Source organism: Ambystoma mexicanum, chromosome 10 (assembly GCF_040938575.1).
Source record: "Ambystoma mexicanum isolate Mex_15411 chromosome 10, UKY_AmexF1_1, whole genome shotgun sequence".
NCBI lineage: Eukaryota > Metazoa > Chordata > Amphibia > Caudata > Ambystomatidae > Ambystoma > Ambystoma mexicanum.
The window spans coordinates 171991707-172007816 of NC_090932.1; the positions used below are offsets into that span (position 1 = coordinate 171991707).

The 16110-nt window shown below is 44.7% G+C and overlaps 1 protein-coding gene across 1 annotated transcript in view; it reads left to right on the forward strand.

The window, feature by feature from the left end:
- The first annotated feature begins 2886 nt into the window (after positions 1 to 2886).
- LOC138492841 (disintegrin and metalloproteinase domain-containing protein 7-like) overlaps positions 2887 to 16110 on the forward strand; it is a 731792-nt gene continuing 718568 nt past the window's right edge. The window contains exons 1-2 of the mRNA XM_069620181.1: positions 2887 to 3184; positions 6140 to 6239. Coding sequence (XP_069476282.1) covers positions 2887 to 3184; positions 6140 to 6239 — 398 coding nt within the window. The remainder of the gene's footprint in view (positions 3185 to 6139; positions 6240 to 16110) is intronic.

The following is a 16110-nucleotide window of genomic DNA, read 5'->3' on the forward strand; positions in this document are numbered from 1 at the left end:
CTGCACCCCGCAGCTCTCCATTAGCTCGGAGAACCGCTCACTTTGAAAAGGAGCCCCATTGTCTGAGCACAGGGTGTGGGGAAACCCGTGGGCTGCAAAGATCTTCTCCACCGCCACCACCACATGCTCAAACGCCACAGATTCGACAAACTCAACCTCTGGATATCTAGAGTATTCATCGACAATGGCCAGGAAGTGGTTGCCCACCGACGTCGATCCAAAGTCCGCGTGGACGACCTCCCAGGGCCGGGTACCTCGAGGCATCACTTCTATTTCGGGCTCCCGTTGCAGAGGAGAGGCTGCCTGGCACCACACGCATGCCGCTACAAAGTCATCAACCTTCCTTTCTAGTTCTGGAAACCAGACCTTCAGCCGGAGTCGCGCCTTGGTCTTGGCCGCGCCTTGGTGTCCATGGTGTGCCAGCGTGATTACCTCCCTCACTTTTGACAGGGGTACGACAATCCGGTCACCGCGGAGCAGAAGGCCCGACTCCAAAAACGACAACTCATCTTTGACCTTCCACAGCTGCTCAAGCGTTGTCTTGGCCTCAGGCGTCCGCCCGGCCACCGCCTCAAGGACGGACTTCCAGGACCGGTGTTGCATCGAGTGCCTTAATACTTGAAAGCACTCATCCTGGGCTGCCGCGGCCTCCAGCTCCGCCAGCGGCATCGCGTTTGGTGTGGCCGCCTCCACCACCATCTGCACATGGTTGTTAGCCTCCTCCTCACAGGCATCGTGCCCCTCTCCCCCGCGCACCCCCGGGTGGCGGGACAGGTAGTCTGCTGCATTATTGGCCCCAGGCCGATACACCAGGGTGACAGAATATTCAAGGAGGGCGAGCATCCACCTCTCAATCCTTGCTGGCGGCTTTGACGAAGACCCCACCAGAATCGGGAGCAACGGCTTGTGATCGGTGACCACCGTCACCGGACGACCCAGGACATAGAGTCGAAAATGTCTGCAGCCCCACAGCACCGCCAGGGCCTCCCGCTCGATCTGGGAGTACCTCTGCTCAGTCTCTGATAGTGCTTTACTGGCATATGCCACTGGTCGAACTCCCCCGTTGCTGTCCACCTGAGTCAGCACGGCCCCCAGGCCAAAAGGACTGGCGTTAACAACGATCTCCGACTCCAGGGCTGGGTCGAAGAACGCCATGGTGTCTTCCGTTGTGAGGGCTGCTTTGATGTCTTCGAAGGCGGCTTGCTCAAGTGGGCCCCAGTGCCACGCTGACTCTTTCTTTGTCAGCGCCCGGAGTGGTTCCGACCTGGAGGCGAGGTTTTGGATGAAACGTCCACAGTAGGTCACCATCCCCAGAAAACTCCTCACATCTGACACTGACTCTGGGGGCTGTGCCGTCTTAATGTCCTGGACCTTTCTCGGATCAGGCGATACCCCTCCTTCCTTAAACACGAACCCGAAAAATTCGATGGAAGTACGCATGAACTCGCATTTTTCCTTATGCAGGGTAAGGCCCAGAGATTGGAGTCGTTCCAGTGTCTTGCCCAGCCTCCTCATGTGAGCAACTTCCGTTTTAGCAAACACCAGGGTGTCATCGCTGATGTTGAGGACGCCCTCGAGATCTGCCAGGGCGCCCCTGATGATGTTCTGGAACACCTCCGCCGCAGATGACACTCCAAAACTCAGCCTTTTGTACCGGTACAACCCCCGGTGGGTGGTAAACGTCGTTATGTACCTGGACTCCGGGTGAAGAACGACCTGGTGGTAACCAGCTCGGAGGTCCAGTTTCGAGAAGAACCTCGCCCCCTGCACTTCTGCAATTATGTCATCGATCGTGGGAGTGAGATGCCGCTCCCTCTTTATTGCCTTGTTGGGGAGCCTCATGTCGACACAGATGCGGACCGAATCAGGCTGCTTCGGCTTTCTGGCCACCACGATCGGAGGCACCCAGGGGGTTGGGCCCTCCACCTTTTCGATAATGTCTAGGTTTACCAAACTGTCCAGCTCCTTGTCCACTTGCTCTCTCAGATGAAACGGTACCCTGCGATGTTTCAGGGCGATCGGTTGGACCGACTCATCAATGTGAAGCCTGACCGGTTCGCCGGTCATCTTCCCGATCCCACTGAAGAGTGCTGCATACTTGTCCAGGAGGTCATTGATGTCTTCCACGTATACTGAATAGGCAAAGCTGACGATCCCCAGGGCCTCGGCGGCCGCACAGCTGAGCAGGGTGTTGTCACTCACCGGGGTGACATAGAAGCGAGCCTTGATCTGTGCGCCGTCATGCTCCATCCGGGCTACAAAGGCACCATCCAGTGGTATCGGTTCCAGCCCTCCAAACGCAAAGATGCGAGCTTTCGGTGCGTCCAGACCCGGGAGGGGATCAAGCTTGTCATAATGTCCTCTGGCCATTACATTCACGGAGGCCCCCATATCCACGAGCACCGGGACTGGGGAGTGGTTGACCTCTACCACACATCTGGGCTGTCTCCGGCTCTTCCTTTTCAGAACCTCCACACTCGAGACGAAGAAGATGTTCTCTTCGTCCTCCTCCTCGGCACCCTCCACCTGGGGATCCACCTCTCCCTGATCCACCTGGGCCACATTTGTCGGCGGGTTCTGGCGTGGGGACCACGTCCTTGGCTGGCCTCTCGGCACCATCACGGGCAGGGCTGCACGGCATACCCTCGAAAAGTGGTCGGCCAATCCACACCTACCACAGGTTTTTCCAACCGCCGGACACTCTGTCGGGTGAGGGAGGTCGTATCCGCACTTCTGGCACGACTCCGCGGCTCTGCCTGCCCTGTCACGGGGCCCTCCACCGGGACGTCTCATGCCTCTGCCGCCTCGCCACACAGCACACACCTCCTCCGATCGCACTGACCGGGACCCTGCCTCCATCTTGTTGGCCCGAGCCTCTGCCACCTCATGGCACCGGCCGAGCTCCAGTATGCGGGGCAGAGTGATGCCTGGCTCTCTGAGAACCTGCCTTCTGAGTTTGCCGGACGAACATGCTTGGATAAGCATCGTGCGCATCATGTCTTCTGCGTCCGTCCATGCACATCCAAGGGAGAGGCGGCGCAAACGGCCATAGAAGGTGTCCAGTGTCTCATCGTCCTTCTGTTTGGCCGACAGCATGACAAACCTCTCATAGTCCACATTAGCAAGGGGGAGGAAATGCGCAAGGAGCGCCGCCTTAGCCGCATCATAGGAGGCATTAGCAGGTGTGAGGGATTCAAATATCTCCTGGACCACAGGTCCTGCGGAATACAGCATGGTGGCCACTCTGCTGTCATCGTCCGTCACCTGAGAGGCTCTGAAATACATGTCGAGGCGACTCATCCACCTTCTCCACCGGGTGCCCATGCTCGACGGAGGCCCTGATGCATTAAACTCGGGAATGGGCTGCAGAGCAGCGTGGGCCGCAGGAGCTCTCGCCTGAGCCATGATGGGGATTCCAGGTTGGACAGCTGGCAGCACTGCGGGAGGTCCTGGCAGGGGCAACTGTGGAGCCGGTGGCGGCTGTTGCCTTGGATTCACTGGAGGCTGCCCAGGCAGTTGAGGATTTGGCGCAGCCCCTGCCCCGTCATCCGAGTCTCCAGAGTCACTCATAGGACTGAGCGCACAGGCACCCCCACCAGATACCCTGGGGGCCGCAACTCAGCCACGCTTCACCACCCACAGTATGAGGGCCTTCAACAGTCACATCCGATGTCAAGTACACACCTGGGATGGGCACCAGCACCCAAATCCGGCCTTGATGATGAAGAGGACGAAGAAGAAGCCACAGCGACTTGATGATGAAAGGGATGAAGAAGATTGCAGTCTCCACCCACTGACGTCCACCAATGACCTGGTAGTTCCAAAAATTAAGCCATAAGCATGGAGTAGGCTAAGCAGGTCCAGCCATATTAACCCTTCTCCTGGCTTTCACACGACGTAGTTACACCAAAACTACATAAAAATCCACAATCCAAACATGGGTGTGCAGATCAAGCTGCCTGCAAGCAGAATTGCCAAAAATTAGGCCCGGATTCACTTCTCCTCTTCAACCGGAGCGCGGAGAACATCCGCGGCCTGACACACAAAATGGCCGTCGGCCGCGTGTACGAGCCGCAGCCACGGCGTAACACGGAGCATCCAGGCGCTCCGCGTATACAGAAAAAAATTCGGAAGCCTGCACCGCCGGGCCCGGGCCTCCGCACTCGCTCGTCGCCACTGTTGGGGGGCGGTCCTGAGCCCCCCCCTGCGTGCCCGTAAGCCCCAGCCCCGAAAGGAGACACAGACACAGCCTTTCGGTTCGGGCTTCCCGGTCGCTCTGTCCACGGCCGGGAACGCCCCTTTATTTATACCTTAAGCGGCGGCGTGCTACGTCACGCCGCCGCTTACGCCCGTCACTGCGGGCAACGCCACAGCCTCTACCCGTGGTGCATGACAGAGTGCAACACCCATCTGCTTCGCAGGCTCTGAGCAGTCCGTGAAATGTTTACCCTGAAATATTAATAGGAACACACTAATTCACAAACCACCATATAGCCCGCTGCACACCTACAGGCCAGAGATAAATTACAAACAATATATGCATCTCTGTTGCTTCTACCCCATATTTCTCTTTACCATTAATTTGGGTAACTTCCAAACTGTGGTATCACACTACAGCTGTACCAAAAGTAAAAAGATGGCAAGAAGGAATGCCCTTTTATTTGTAGTGTTCGCATCACTTGAGTTGCCATCCTGCTTTGCTACGTGTATTTCAACCTTGCTGAAGTCAGCCAGCCTCCATTTTCTAGAGAAAAAACCATGACGTTTTAGAAATAAATAAATACTATCTGTCTGTGTTGTGACGCAGCAATCGAGAGGCCTGGCATTGCTGTGCAGAAGTGCTGTGTGCAGAGGGTGCTTAGTTGGAGGCCTTGGGTAGCCACACTGCAACAGGTATGTGGGAGTGCGGCCACTCTGTGCCCACTGTTGGCAAGGGCTTGCAGACGTTGTTGCTGTGATGACTCTCTGCCCTCTCCAGTGGTGGCACTCGTTGCTATCCCCGGGGCTCCTATCTGGGTGCACCGTGCACGGGGGCTTCACTCTGGGTTCCAGGTCTGTGCAGGGGCTTCTGCTTCTAGGCTGTGCTAGTGCGCTAGTGCTTTGCTTCAGCCGCTGTCAGGCCGAGCATTGTGCGTATGGAGCTGCATACGTGCATATAGGTCCACATGCAGTTTCCACACACGTCATTAGCATTTTATACATGTAGTAGAAGTGAATGTAAATTATGCTTCTGACAGACTTGCTAAAAAAACGAGTGATTGACAATGTAGCATGCATTTCTGGTCCGTGGCAGCCATTTTAGGAATTGAGCTCCTTTTCAGCAAAATGCGATTCATCAAAACATATTTGCTAAATAAAAGTCTCTGCTAAGATTCAAAGAGTACAGAGTGATATGATTCTTATAATATGTACTATAGGAACGTTGTAATAACCTACAAGGAAAGCAATAAGAGAGGCGTACTAGACAGCAAGCACTTGGACATTCTTAGATAACCAGTCATTGAGAATATCGTATCATATTAAACTTGTGGCCCATTGCATAACATGCGGCAATCGAGGAGGATGTGTTCTGTTCTGGGGCCTGGCCTTTTGGGTCCTCCTATCAAGTTCCAGGCCATTGGTGGCTGTGCACTGGGTGCTGTGTGTAGGGGCTGAATCGGCAGCAGATCGCTGACAGGTGAGTGTGTGCGCGCGCACGCACGCGCACACACATTGTTTCCTCTTCTTTCTACCCCGTGCTTTTCCGTCTTCTGTCTGTCATCCTCCTCTCCTGCCTTCGACTGGTCTAACTCCATTCCCCACCCTAGGTTCCCCACACTGTTCTGATCCTCTTCATGACCATTCTTTCTCCTCTTATGTGCCCCTTCCTCTCCATTCTCCATGTCTTGCCTCCTCTACATGCCTCGTGCTTGAGGTGTGCTGTGCATAGGGGCCAGAGATATTGCTCTACTCTGAGGAGTTGTGCTGCGCATAGGGGTCAGATCTTGCACAGACCTTGTTGAGACATGTTTATATCAATCATACACACATCTTTTCAGTTTCGTATGTGATATTGAATTCTCGAAATTACCTATTGGGTGATTTGTTACAGGCTTCTAAATGATCTCGTCCTCACACATTATTATTTTCTTTCTTGCAGGTGCAGGGGCTCCAGATGCCTGTTTTGATTTCAACAGAGATGGTAATGCTAAAGGCTTCTGTTCATTTTCTGGAGGAAAATACCATGCTTGCTCATATGCGTAAGTGTGCAGGACCAAAGTGTTTATGTATTAACTTGCAAATTCTGTATGTGTTCACTGGGAGACTCTAAGACTTTTAGGCATTGGTATCGCAAAGGGACTATGTTTCCTATGTGAAAAAGGATTGTGTTGGCTTGGTGGTAGAGTGTTCACTTACATTTCTACTGAAGTACTACTGCCTACTATATGGGTTATCACAAATGAGAACCACAGTGTAAAATCCAGCAACAATGCAGCAGCCTAATGTGTCCTTTGCGTATGAATAGGCCACATATGTTTACATATGTGGTCTTTACAGTGCATGGATTCTCAGGAATCAGATGTGTCTGTTTGCTATTTAATGTCTATACTAAGCCATTCCTTACTCAACGATTTACAATTCTCGGTTATTCTTTAAACTGACAGGGGAACAGGACCAAGACAGCAATAAACTTGGTGAGATCTTTAGCTCCATAAAGAACTGGAGGCAACATTATTGACTGTATTTTAGCAGAAATAAGACTGACCCGGCCAACATCAGCCCTCATAATTACACCAAGAAACCTACAAACGAACCTCCGACCCTAATGATTGGCTTTCTAGAGCTTCCCATCTTATCTCAAGTCAAATCACTGGGCATTATATTTGATTCTTAATTGGACATGAATGCACAGGTGAGTTACTTAGTGGACACCAATAGTTATTGTTTCAGGCTATTTGAAAGGATATATATATATATATATATGTGTATATATATATATATATATATATATATATATATATATATATATATATATATATGTTCAATGAAAAAACTTTGTTAAAGGGACGTTATGGTTACAAGTAAAACTGAAAAAACCTCAGAAATTCGCCAGTTATGGTAAGCTAAGCAACCATAACTCGCACCACCACTGTGCACTGCTAAGACTAACACCCAGGACATCAAAGATGACATCACAGATGACATCACAAATCTGGGCTACTTGTTTTTGTTCACTGGCATACATAGGCCAGGTGGTTTTGTTCACTGACAGTCAGAATATTAAAATTGAAAAGGTGCTATATATCTAGACGTTAACCTTATCATATGTTCTTAAAGTACATTCCTTAGGGTTTAGTCTCAGCTAATGGTGCACATACATGGGGAAATAAGCAGGCCTCAAATACACAATTCATTTGTATACATGAAAATAAACTTTAATGTTATTAATATTTTCTGATGATGCTGCTTCTTTCTTCCTTACTTTAGTTTCCCTGTATGTACCTCTGATTTGTATGCATTGTGGTTCTTCATATGTACTAGCACAACTGTAGTAAGTCTTTAATTGTTAGCTTTTGTGAAAGCGCTGTTGTATAAGGGCTGTTTGCAGCTGGAGACTCTGCGCTTCCCGTGCTATCCTGGTGAAATACGGAGGATTTTCGGTATGGACTGAACCCACGAGAAGCCAATTCAGCTCACCAGCTGCAGTGACTTTTATTTGCTAACGCTCACCTTTTATTTTTGCAGTGACTATTGCAGTGACTTTCGTTTGAAATTTTAACTAAGTGTGTTTGTCCCCGCCCACACTGCCGCCCACATTGCCCATAATCCATTTAAACCGGAAATCTCGCGCTTTATGTGCGCGCGCTTTTGTGAAAGCGCTGTTGTATAAGGGCTGTCTGCGGTTGTCTCGGGCTGCTTGAGGACTGAAGAGGCCACAGGTTTTGATCTACTGTGTGCGTTCTAACATTTTGGAACGTGTTGATAGAGCAGCCTCGGAGTTGGGGGGAAAAAGGAGGGAAAAATAAGAGAAAAAGGAGGGAAAAAGAGAAAAAAAAGAGAAAAATAAATAAATTATGCAGCGTGTACTTCCAACGCTGAAAAAAGGTATGCCCCTATAAAAAACAGTAAAGAGTAACTTGTTAAACTCATGTGTCTCAGCTCGTCATAGCCAAAGACTTATATCTAAGGCAACAAGCTCTACCCCAATAAGTCGGCATACACCTAAAACAAAGAAACCTATATCGAAGGTGGAAGTCATAGCCGACATTCGCAAGTACTGTAAAGATTTTTCTCCAGTATTGGAGGTACAGTCAGACCTGGCAACTGCGACATGTGAGCCTTTTTTAGCACCTGTGTTACACACAATACCAATATCTGCTGCTCTGCAATGTTTTACTGCAATAAGTGATCCTGCGGCTATTATAGTGGATATTCCACCCGTGGTTGTGCAACCTTCGCCATCCGATAGTTTGTTGTTGAATAATGTATGTGAGGTATGTGAATGTCCCGAGACCTTAGCTCCAGTGTTGCTAGCGACACAAACAACAGAAGAACAGGTGGTCATTGAGATAGATGCACCTAGCGCTAGCCATGAAGATGATAGTATACATGAAAATTTATCTAGGTCTCCAGTTATGTTTCCAGACACTACACACTCCTCTATTAATTCAATAGCCTCCTTTGCGGCCCCCACTCCCCATAATTTAAAGAATGCAGGGGAGGTATTTAAGAACTACCAATGTGACCCAATGACAAAAGTGCTGGAAGTGACATTTACCACAATGAATCTAGCTCTTCAAACGATGACAAAATTGTTTGAATCTCTAGAAGGTAAAATGTCTATGCAGCACACACAGATGGAACAAATACTTTGATGGCAGGCAGAGACGTCTGCGCTGTTACAGAATAGAAATTGGGTATGCCCTAAAAAAACATGATAGTGGACAGAAGAATTTTGTGACAAAATCTTGTCAAACTGTGCCAAATTTGGCAAAAGAGATGGACACGTTTAGTGTCATACCGTACATACATGGGCCAATCCATGAAGTGCTTGAGAAACCTAAACACCCTAATTCATTGAAGGCCCAGGAAACACTGACACATCAATCGGAATTGAAACTTATTTGTGCCATTAGAGAGTCAGAATCAGATTCATTGATTCCATCTAATAACAGTGATAACAAAAACTCCAAAGAATAATGGCTCCAACTCCAAACAATTTTTTAAAGCATTATCTATGCCAAAACCAGTAAAAAATACTATTTTGCTCTCTAAAGCCATCTCAAAAAAATATCAAAAACTGGATAAGACAAAAAAATCAGTGCCTCTTTGTGAACACGACGTGCGCAGAGTTATTACTTCCTATGCCCCATTAGACAATTTGGTTGAAGTGGCAGAGAACAAAAATAAACAAAACAAACAAATTGCTCGAAAAAATAATACAATGCAGTCTGTTGATAATACAGCCCTAAAACGAAGAGAGATTCGAGAAGCGGTGGATGCTTATATGGCGGCACAACTATCCAACAAAACCCCTTCTAGTAGTCACTCTCTGGGTACTCCAAAGACTGCGATAATTCAAATGTGTGGTGATCGCACCAAACAAATGCCTACACAGCAGGACAAAAATGAGCTGCTACCGTGCAATTTAGATACTTGTAGATCTACCACAGTGCAAAAAACAAGTATAAGAAAATTACCAAAAAAGCAAACTGAGCTTGATCTTAATCTCTGGCCGCAGAATGGTAACATGAGTGCTCAAGCACCGATGAGTTCAATGCAAGCAATACAACTCCTACAGACAGCGCTTGCAGGTCTTCTACCAATAGAAGCCGAAGAGTCTCAACGTAAATCTAATGTTGAGAAACCAGTATCCTCTCAAGCCAAATTATTTCCAACTGGCATAAAGCGACCAGCGGCATATGCACTGATTCTATCGTGCCGTCAAGCACCATTTCCACAGTATGATATCAACAGACATACTGTCTTAGCAATATTCTCTGATGTCCCTCAACTAGAGGATATATTGTCCACCGACATTGCACTAGTTGAATTTGTCAAAAACAAACTATCCACGACAGTGAAACTCTGGATGGAATCGAGAGTAGTGCAAAACACAATATGGTTGGCGAAAGAGGCACTTTACAATTTGGGTTTTGATATTACAACAGAGGATCTACAGGAACCCATCCCAAGTATAAAACACGCCATGCGTAGTAACAGACCGTACAAGGCCTTTAGCCAAGAGCAAACGGTGTCCGAAGAGAAGCCAAGTAATAATCAGTCATGTCCTCTCATACACAGAACTAACTAGGCCCTGAGAATTCATCCTATACATTTGCCTTAATTAGTTGGAACACAAGAGGTTTTAAGCATTTGATTCAAAGCTTTAGTGATCTTGTTAAGAATGATATCATTATGCTCCAAGAAACTTGGTTACAAGTTTTACCAATGATAGATGGTTACGATGTATGTTTAAACTCGGCCCACAAATCTGAAAATGGTCGTCCCACATCAGGTCTTCTAATTGCAATTAAAACTGTCCCAGGCACTATTATAGACCCTTGGACCAATCCAAATAGATTTATACAAACGGTCAAGGTTACAACATCAGAGTATTAATTTGCGGTTGTCAACTTGTATTGGAATCTGACTGGCATAACAGAAACAAGTTTCATTGAGGATCTAACCGATTAATGCTAATGATCTCCCAAGATAAATCAATATGGCATATCATCATGGGAGGGGATTTGAATTTGAACTGCTTGGGTGTTAAATCTTCGAAGACTCAACCGAGACTTGGAACTTGGAATCAATTCATAAAATGTCATAACCTTGTGATGCTCAATGGTTCGTGTGCCTCTGACATGCCAGCCCAACCTACATGGAGGCGAGGGAAAACAGCAGCTCTGATTGATTATATTTATGTGAGCGCCTCACTATTCCCCTGTATTGTTGATTTTTGTATTGTGCAATCCAGCTTTAGCAATCATGATAAGTTGACAACAAAATGGACTTCTGGCATACCATCAAGGCCAATAGATATGGCGCATTCCCTAACCAATCTTATTACAAATGTGAGGTGCACCAGACTATGATGTTCAGATAAGCAGCTGTATGAATTCCATGATTATATACAGAATTGTGTGGGGTTGACCAAACAGGGTGAGCTGTCGGACGATTACTATAATGCAATGATGCTTTACTTTCTTGAGGATAAGGGAAGAAAATCGATATCAATGAAACCGTTTTTGCATACTTACAATGATGAATTGAAAAAGCGAAAAACTATATTTAGGAATGAAAAAAGAAATGCTGTAAAATTACTTATGGTATTAAGAGGGCCCACACTGATTAGGATTAAGACCCGATATAAAAATTGGTTAAGAGCGAGACGGGCAAATTTATATCAGATGGACGGTGAAAATATGCTCAGATTAATACAATCTAAAAATCTCTCAAGAACGTGGGCAATCATGAATGGTGTTATGAGTGGACCACAAGGGTTTGTCCAGGCTAATAGCGTCATGGAGTCGGATTGGATATCTTATTCCTCTAATCTGTACGCTCAACCAACAAATAATGCAAGTTTGGATACATTACATTTTCCTACTAAATTCAACTTGGAATTCGATCTCTTGGATATCCAAATATGCATTAAATCTATAAATTGATCGAGAGCGTGTGGTCCTAATGGACTATCCAATCATACGTTAAGACAGAGTCCTAAAATATGGGCCCAAATCCTTTTTAATATCTTTACTCTGGTGAATGAATCTCAATCAATTCCCCAATCATGGAGACACTCGATAACAGTCCCGATTTGCAAAAAGGGTAACCGTCAAGCTCCTAATAGCTATCGCCCCATAGGATTACTAGATGCACCGGGGAAGATCTTTACGTGCCTAATCCTAAAAAAACTTAAACATTGGACCCGGAACAAACATTAGTTGGATCCTTTTCAAGCATGTTTTGTTACTGGGGTTGGTACCATACCTAATATAATGATCCTGAATATGATCATGGATAAGTATGCAAAACTTGGCCAACCGATTTATCTCGCATTTGTTGACTTCAGAATAGCGTTTGATTCTGTGGATCGATTACTACTTTATCAGAAACTAAGGCATTATAATTGCCCGGATAACCTACTAGCTCTAATTGGGCTGCTCCACTCAAATACTTATATTCAAGTGAGATTGACTCTAAATGGCATACTATCTGCCTATATTCGTACACAGAGAGCATTAAAACAGGGATGCATTTTAGCGTCAACACTTTTCAATCTTTTTATTTTAGACATTAGTCTTGTCTTTTTACATATAATGTGTGACACTCCCAAATTGGGTACCCATCTTATCAATTATCTCCTTTATGCAGATCTCATTCTCTTATCCAAAACACCCAGTGGATTACAAAATATGTTGAACGCACTAAACTTTTATGCATCAAAAAACAACTTGGTGATTAATACGGCTAAAACGCAAGTACTAGTCTGTAAACCTAAGACGTGGTTGAAGGTGAACTCTAATCAATGGTATTTGGGAAGCGAACAACTTGAAATAGTCAACATGTATAAATACATGCTGAGTGTTATGCTCTCCAATTCTCTAACAACAAAAAATGATAATGAGATTGGAATCACTCAGAAATTACTCCCTCTGATCGCTCAGGCGAGGTCTTTGATGTATAAATTCCCACATACTGTTATATTACAAACAGAAAGTGATTCCCATTCTCACATATGGGGCCGAAACTACATTACCAAAACAGCGTAATTTTTGGGATGGGCTAGAATCTAAGTTCTGGAAAAAAATCCTGAGTCTTCCTATGTCTATGTCAAAAGCAATACTACGGTTTGAATTGGGTTTGACATCTATGTTTTCACAAGATCAATGGAAAAGATGTGCGCTTTTCAGAAAATGCCTGCTAAATATTGTCTCGACTAATGTAGTTGGAATATTAGCTTCTTATCTGGCAACTACACATGATTCCTTCTCTAAGACATGGACGCAGAATATTTTAAATATTCTTGCAGTTTTCGATATTTCTCTAGATTAATTGATAATCCTGTTAGAGCAAAATTGAAGCTATTCCAAATGGATTGGATTGTAATGATTGAGGAATGCTCCAGAATGAAAGATTTTGATATAACCTTATTTGGTGATAAAAAAATTGGGAACCATGGCTAGCTATTTACAAAAATATCCATCGCCGTATATGCGCAATCAATATTTACGCTTTAGATGTAACCTTTGGCATACAAGATCAGTCTTGGCAAGAAGAAAACTAATACCAGAGAATGAAAACTATTGTAGATGGTGTAGAGTACAAGCCCAAAAAGAAACCTTGAAGCATTGTATAATAGAATGTCCAAATCTTAGTGACTTGCGAAAGAAATATTTCTCCAGAATCACTTCTGGATTACTCCCTATGAATCAGTCTGAAGCTTGGAAATGGTTATTCTCGACCACTAAACTATCGGTACAAATTGCTACTATTCAATTTCTGAATGAATTGTTTAAATCTGAAGATGATTGAATAATAGTATGAAAAATAGACACTGATATTGAACGAAAAAGTTACTGCATATATGGTCTATATGTGGTGTGGCAAGTATATATTAGATATTTGTTTCCGTTAAGGAAATGCTAAAATGAATTAAGCGAATATAATTAACTAATTTACTATATTGTATAGATATATCGATTTTAAGATGTTTAAGAATATGTATAATGTGATGATGATTATGTGATTTTATTGTAATATTTGAAAGGTTCAATGAATTGAACTAACCAAATAAAAACAATGTTTTTAAAAATTGTTAGCTAGTTATTACATGTTTAACATTACTCAAACCTTGCATAAGGTACCATTCATTATTATACTTTCCAAAATTACAAGATTATAAATATTGCACTTCTATGGTGCATGCTGCAGCTATTGCCTATGTTTATAGTTCCTGTATTAACAACAACACTCCAATACAATGTTTAGATGAGTACATTCTTTAATACATTAAGTAGTTCATGATAGGTCTCCCGATCACCCCTGAGATCTTGTTACCAACATTATAAGCACATCCCCTTTTAGGGCCTTTTCATCAAAATTAATTTCACATGTAATGTCATCAGTGATGTCATCAATGACATTCTTGATGTCATCTTTGATGTCCTGGGTGTTAGTCTTAGCAGTGCACAGTGGTGGCTTGAGTTATGGTTGCTTAGCTTACCATAACTGGCGTATTCTGAGGTTTTTCGGTTTTACTTGTACCATAACTTCCCTTTAAAAAAGTTTTTTCAATGAATTTCTTGGGTTTTCATTAGTGCAACTTAACTATAATGTCTATCTAGATCTATAATCATTTTGCAAACCTTTGTGAAGATTCGTCAAATGGCACAACATTTATAAGCCTTTACATTATTTTGGGAACCCCCCCTCTAATTTTGCCCCCTCTTGACAGAATCCCACCAAACTTTGCAAACTCATTCGGAATCAAATCAAGAATATAATTGCAAGATTTCGTGCAGTTTCATTAGATGGCGCCAGAGTTATATGACATCCAAGAACTGCTTTTCACCAACTCTGTAATGCAGAGGTGTCCGCCAACTTCACAGGACTGTTTGCGAACATCCGGACTGTTTGTGGACTTTTACGGCACAAAACAGCAGTTTCTTTGCTTCTTGCAACCATATCCCATCCCACCCCACCAAATTTACAAAAGCACACTTTCGGGACCAAGCCGCCGCTCCTGCTGCAAATTTGGTGAAAATCCGTCCAGCTGTTTGGGCTGTAGGCGTGAGCAAAGTTTTTCTCCATTCAGTCTATGTAGACAAAAAAAAATGTTGGACCCCCCCTATAACTTTGCCCTCCCTTGATGAAACCTCACTAAACTTTGCAGAGTGGGTCATATACTTATTTTGCAAAGTTTGGTGAGGATTCGTCCAGGGGGAGAGAAGTTATAAGCCACCCAAAAATAGGTTTTCCTATGGATTTAGCAACTTAACCATAACTACACGGCAGCTACCACAGGCCGTGTAATATATATTCAGTGAAAACAAACTTTAGTTGAAGCACTGTTAAAGTGAAATAATCTGATTCAATAAAACCCTTCAAATTCAGCACAAAAAAACTGTTCTTGAAGTGACTTTAAGGTGCAGATTTTTTGCCACAAAATCCCTGAAAATCGGCAGGTGTTGGAAGGTACGCCACCTTAACTATAAGGGCCCCATTGCACAGCCTCTCATCCCACTGAAGACATCACAATTGACATCACACAGAACATGTCAGATGCCATCAGTGATGACATCATATGGGAAACCAGGTAGGACACCACCTATGTCCTCCTCAATGGCCTTACTAATAAGACCAGCCACTGCAAAACATTTTGGACTGTATTTAAAGATATACCAGAGATGCCATATAGCCTGTCTTTCCTGAAGGTATCAAAACATTTGTGGAGCCTTGTAAATAATGGTTGGGAAACCACAGAAAGTTGGTCTTGCATGTAGGAAACTACAATTTCAGATTCAATACAGCTGGAGACTGAAACCTTTGGACCTCCACAGATTTAACATTACAACTTCCACTAGCTCTACCCAGGTGAGGGAGTGTGGAATCATAGTCCAATACATGTAGCCGAATGCCGGCTTTAAACCCCAGCACTAAGATGATTACAACTTTCATTTGTCCAGTGCATTAACTACTCTAGTCCTGATGATTATGTGTCTCACAACATGAAAGTGTTTTTAACATTGTTGACCCTTGCCACCACCTGCCCTAGCCTCATCCATTTGACATGGTCAAGACCTATCTTTTGGTTTGATATAATGACAGAAAGTAGTCTGATAAATGAAGATACTATGATTTCGGCACAGGTACTTCTCACATGTTGTGTTCATTTGTGGTCTGGTGAAAGTCAGAACTATACTACCCTAAGGTCTTCTTTGCATGCGGGGAACATTTTTAGAACAGTGTGATAAAGGTACTAGAGTCTCTCTATTTCATCATGGTAAATGCTCATCAAATACAGAGCAACTCTGGTGTATAAGAATACCATGGTTGTAAATGGACAGTATTTTTAAATGCAAACTCCAATCAAGCTTTGCACTTGAATCCTCCCTTGTGTGC